This window comes from Zingiber officinale, chromosome 11B (assembly GCF_018446385.1).
Source record: "Zingiber officinale cultivar Zhangliang chromosome 11B, Zo_v1.1, whole genome shotgun sequence".
Lineage (NCBI taxonomy): Eukaryota > Viridiplantae > Streptophyta > Magnoliopsida > Zingiberales > Zingiberaceae > Zingiber > Zingiber officinale.
The window spans coordinates 33,666,342-33,672,176 of NC_056007.1; the positions used below are offsets into that span (position 1 = coordinate 33,666,342).

At 38.9% G+C, this 5,835-nt stretch overlaps 1 protein-coding gene across 1 annotated transcript; it reads left to right on the top strand.

Moving 5' to 3' along the window:
• The first annotated feature begins 373 nt into the window (after positions 1–373).
• LOC122033876 (short-chain dehydrogenase TIC 32 B, chloroplastic-like) lies at positions 374–994 on the top strand. The gene is made up of 2 exons (XM_042593032.1): positions 374–676; positions 794–994. The coding sequence occupies exons 1-2, from the start codon at positions 374–376 to the stop codon at positions 992–994; spliced, it is 504 nt and encodes a 167-aa protein (XP_042448966.1).
• The last annotated feature ends 4,841 nt before the right edge of the window (positions 995–5,835 follow it).

Below are 5,835 nucleotides of genomic sequence, written 5' to 3' on the forward strand. Positions count from 1 at the left end.
TCTAGTGGCAAGGATTGTGGAGTCACTTTGTGGGATGTAGTTGGTGAAGTAGGGATATTTTGGCTCCATGACCATCGAGACCAGGTCATCGACAACATCGATGCCTCCCCTCTCATCTCCCTCGTCATCGGCGAGAGCAGTGGAATCAGAGCTGAGATGACTAGGGTTTTGGCCCTCCATGGAGCTCATGTCGTCATTGCTACAAGGAATATATAGGATACCAATAAGGAGAAGCATCTTATCTTAAATAAAATTACATCTGCCAAGATCGACATCGTACAATTCAAACTTGGCTCTCTTAAGTCTGTTTGAGCTTATGCTGAGAAATTCCTTTCCATGAATCTCCTTTTCAACCTATTGATGAATAATGCTGATGTCATGTTCATGTCCTTACGCACTCACTGAGGATGGGATCGAGAAGAAGTTTGTTACAAACCATTTGCGTGACTTTTTGTTAACAAATCTTCTACTTGACAAGATGAAAAGAATAGTGAAGTGGGCAGGCGTCAAAGGACGCATTATGAATGTCTCATCTCTAGCTCATGTGAATACATATATGGAAGGAATACACTTCGACAAAATTAATGATAAGGATAGTTACAATGATAAATTGGCATATGGACAATCCAAAATGGTCAATGTATTGCACGCCAATGAACTTGCTAGGTGCTTGAAGGTAGAGGGGGCAACTATTACAGTGATTTTTCTTCATCTAGGTCTGATTATCAAATATTTGATGAGGCACTCCCTCCTATTAATGAGAATGTTTAGATTTTGCTACATGTTGTGGAAGAATGTACCTCTGGAAGTAATAACCACAAGCTATGTTGTGTTGCATCCAAATCTCAAGGGTGTGACTAAGAAATACTTCAATTATTTCCATGAAGAGGATACAAGTGCCCATGCCAAAGATGAAGAACTAGTGAGAAAGCTTTGGGATCTTGAGTTGCAACAATATGTACAAATAGTTGGTGGGCATCATAGTGAAATCTAGTTGCTAGATGTTTGATCCTATCTGAAAACTAAAGAGATGGTGCACTGGGAATGGTAGCTTGGTGGTTGACTGAGAGAAGACCTTTACTCTACGAAAAAGTTTTCTTTTAATTCTACGCACACTCAGATGAGCCAATAAAATGTCAGCACCTAGAAACTAGGGAAAGTCCTTGGCGAAGACCTTCCGACGCTTAAGTCAGTACAATTTTGGTGGGTGAATGAAGAATAGCAAAGAATGTGCACACGAGACTAAGCTTTAGATGTTCAGAGAACATACCTTCCCAACGGAGAGAATCCTCCATTTATATACCACCTTTCATAACCTCTACAATTATAAAGTAGCAAAGAATGTCAAAGGTTGTTGGTAATGGAAAATGTATAATCTAGGAAATGTATAATAATTGTCAGAGAAATCTTCTATTTACCTATTTATATCTCTTTTGTCATTTATAATTATGCCATTGATAAGGTGATTCAAGGAATATGTTGTTATAAGTGATCTTTTGAGAAGAGTCACAATAATCATTGAAGAAGGTTCCAACAGAATATTCTCTGATACATAGTTGTTATTCTGATAGGTTGTTAGGATTCTCTACTTATGTTGTTGGCTGAGTATATCCCGATCGACCTATAAAGTCGGCAGTCTTTATGCCTGTCCTTGCATTAAGTCAATTTTTTATGTATTGAGTGCCATTAGAAATCCTTTTGGAGAATAATATGATGCATTAAGCGTACTGGAAATCCATTCAAGAAGTCATATGATAAATTGTGCGTGCTGGGAATCCGTTAGGGAGTAAATATGAAGCTAAATGCTCTAAGCTCGGTCAATTTTTTATCTGGCCGAACATATAGAGGGAGATTTATGAGCAATAGGGAGGTTGACCCTTATTGTGACCATACCTATGGCTGGTCAAGTGTGAGGTGGGTTGGACATTTCGGCCGACCTTTAAGGCCAACCATCTTTAAACACAATCGGCTATTAAATGACTAAACATGCTATCTTTTTAGTTCGAGAGTAAAATACTAAACCTCTTATACTCGACCGACTTAAGAGCCGGTCGTCCCTATTCCGGATGACTTGTAATCCGGTTAGGTTGGTTCCAAGAGCTTTATGTTGGGTGATCAATGAAGCCAAGTGGGAAATGCATAAAAGTTTTTTTTTTAACTCCCCCAAGTAATCCTAGAACTTATCCTATTATCAAATTTCTTTTACTTAGCATATTTTTTTCTTAGTTATCTATTCATGTTTTTGATGAATGACAAAGGGGGAGGGTTGGGGATTAAGTTAGCAAAGCAAACACCGAAATTCAAATAACACCAAAATTCAAATAACTAACACCGAAATAACTTAAATATTTTTCTATTGAATAACTTAAATATCATTTGTCTATTTATGCTTGAATTTTTTTCCCTAACTTAATCCATGTTGTCATTACATCAAAAAGGGAGAGATTGTTGGTGCAGTTTGCAATAACGGTTTAACTCGGGTTTTGATGAATGACAAGTAAGTTAAGTTAGGTTTTGTTGTGATCTAACTACTTGATTAAGTGTGCAGGAGAAGTCCAGATAGGTCGACGAACTGACCGGATATCTGGTCGAAAATCTAGCTAGGTCAACGGGTCGACCAGATAATTGGTATGAAGTCCAAATAGGTCGACGGGTTGACCGGATATTTGGCAAGAAATCCAGCTAGGTCAACGGGCCGACCGGATAGTTGATATGAAGTCCAGACAGGTCAACAGGCTGACCGGATGTCTGGCAAGTTAGTAAGTTAAGGTAAATCACTAGAGTAGAGTGACCTTGTGAGGACACATCCCGATTGAGGAGCAGTAGGCGTCAATCTAGTTTAACTCCATTTAGGATCCCTAAACTAAAACCTTGACTAGTTCCTGATCCTGGGAGGATAGTAACTAATTACTACTCTTTATTATTAACTATTATTGTCCTAATATTTATTTTACAGGTTATTTGGACTAACGTTATTTTGCATGACAAAAGGAGTATATTTGCCTTCGGATGAATAGTATTCGAAGGCGCCTTCAAGCAATGAAGGCACCTTCGTGCTATTCATAGAAGGCACATTCCATGGCTATGGAAGGCGCCTTCCGTAGCGTGAAATTTTGACCTCACCACGGATAAGTGTCGGGCTATTCAGGATCAAATTTAACCTATTGGAGGCACCTTCCATGCCTTATATAAGGCAGTCTTGAGAAGGCATTCAAATAACATTAATATACAAGCTACTGCGCATCCTTTTGAGCTTATGACTGCCCCATGACTTTGTTGCGAAGCTGCTGCGCCCGACAACTGCTCTGAGAACTTCTGATCATGGCCAGTAGACCGACACCGACACACTAGTCCTCCTACTTCTATTTCTAAAAGTGTTGGTAACATTTTATTTGTGTACTTGATTACTGCAAAAGGATAAGTGCAGTGTGTTGCACTTGTTCAAACTTTCTTTGTACTCGATTTCCTCTTTCAAAGGTACTCAATTACCCATCGATAGGTCTGCGGGACCTAGGTCTTGGAGTAGGAGTCGCCGAAGGCTCCGAACCAAGTAAACTACTTGTGTCTTTCTCATGTCTTTTTAATTTCAATTTCATAGGTACTTTCCGCTATGCATACTTGTGATTTTAAAACTAACAAAATGAGTTTTTGAAAACCACGTGGTTCAACTCCCCCTCTCACATGCGATCGATCTAACATTAATAACAAACGCTATTTTGTTTTTCATAAAACCACTTCTTATGCCCAACACCGAAGCATGCCCGCTTCTTCCGTTAAAGCCACACCATGAGCACGCCGATATCGTTTCTACAACCCCATGCAGTGGCAAGGTTGCCGACTACTACAATCAATTGTCGATCTTCCAACATCGTTTCTAGCGCTAGCTAGCCAAGGACACCTATGGCTATCCTCTCGACTTGGTCACTAGTGTTTTACAACTATTTCTATGTGACAAACATGTGGTGGGCAGTAGTCATCGGTTCTTTTTCCCTCAGGCGACATGTATTTCCCAGCACCCAGCGATGGTGGCAGATCAAGACACTATCATGATTTCGCTTTCGATGATAGCTCTGTCGATGATTTCTTCGGCAATGAACATGTGCATAACATTCAAACAAATCTAAAGGTCTATATTTGTGAAGATCTCTTGGCTTATCATTTTAGACATTTTAATATAACAAATTTACGTGTATACTACCTACATGCATAGATCTATATTTGTGATCTTGGCTTATCATGGTAACAAATCATGCAAGCAAAAAGATCCATCATGCATTCTTAGAACTGAGGCAACGCTCTGATACCATTGTTAATAGTTCTAAAGCATGAAAAATATATATAAATACAAAAGTTGCAAAACTCACAGTGATCTCTAGTAGTAGTCTTGATCTTTTCTTTTCGTATAAAATGAAAAATAACTCACAGTGATGCTCAGAGAAGAAGATCGAAGAAGATATCAAAGAATAACTTGCTGTCGGAAGAACGATCACAAACGAATCGGAAAGCTCTTCAAGATTCCACGAGCCAAATCCCTCTCTACCGGATGTTCTCCTTGCTGATTACTTGCTCACTCCCTCTTATAATATTGTGCACATGGACGAACCTTACACAGAGACCTTTCACATATGAGACGAACCCAACTTTACACAAACCTCGTACACAGCAAACTCCCGCAAGCTCCCCTCTTCTTCTTTGGCTTGGACGCATATATATTAGAGGAAGATGACTCTTCTTTTCCCTCTATTAATCGAGGAATTAAATGAGCTAGAAGGTGAAGAGGAAGGGGTGTCCTTTCATCTTCTTAACTCCAACAGAAGCAATACGGGCGCTTGGACTCAGTCGATGTCAATCCACTTGGCAATGGTCCACTCAATGACTATGGATGACTTCGGGAAGCTGGGTGCATGGAGTCAGCTGATGTGAATGTCGAATTGATCCATCTCAACAACTGTCTTCTATGACTTGACCACCTAATCTAGGTGCTTGGAATCGATATAGGAGCCTAGAGCCCAGGCGCCTAAAATATTTCCAGTCGCCTCAAATGGGCAACCTCCGTGTTGACTATTCTGTGACTTCCACTCGCCTGGGTGATGGTTTAACTGTTAGTATTAGCCCTAGTACCAATTATGAGATGATTATAAAGGGCTCATTTTATATCATATATCATTATTAATAATAGGCAAAGTTGGTTATTATATTTATTTCAGTTCAGTGTCGATTGAATAAATATAATAATATCCTTGGATAGTAGGTTCTTATATATAGTATATCAATTAGTTGAATTGATAGTGAGATATTGTATAGAACACTATTAATTATTCCTAGTCGAGCATTAATATACAAGGACAATATTAATGCGTTGAGACTAGCATGTAGGTCAATGGATGACTTAATCTCACAAGTCATGGATATGAGATATCAGGTTGACACATGAGTATATATTAGAGAATATATACTAAATGACCTGCCATGAGAATGTTTCATGGATCGTCGTATGAGTGCATAAACATTCTCATGTGACTATTAGTATGAATAGTACTTAGACCTGAAGTCACTACAGTTCCCTACATAAGGAGTTGTATACTTTGGTATCGTCAAACATCACCCGTAACAGGGTGGAGTATAAAGTCGATCACTGGGTATGTAATAAATTATGCGAAGGGATGTGAGTGATGTAGATGGGATCTATCCCTTCCATATGACGGAAGCGATATCTGTGGGTGTTAGTATTAGCCCTAGTACCAATTATGAGATGATTGTAAAGGGCTCCTTTTGTATCATATTTCATTATTAATAAAGGCAAAATTGATTATTATATTTATTTCAATTTAAAGC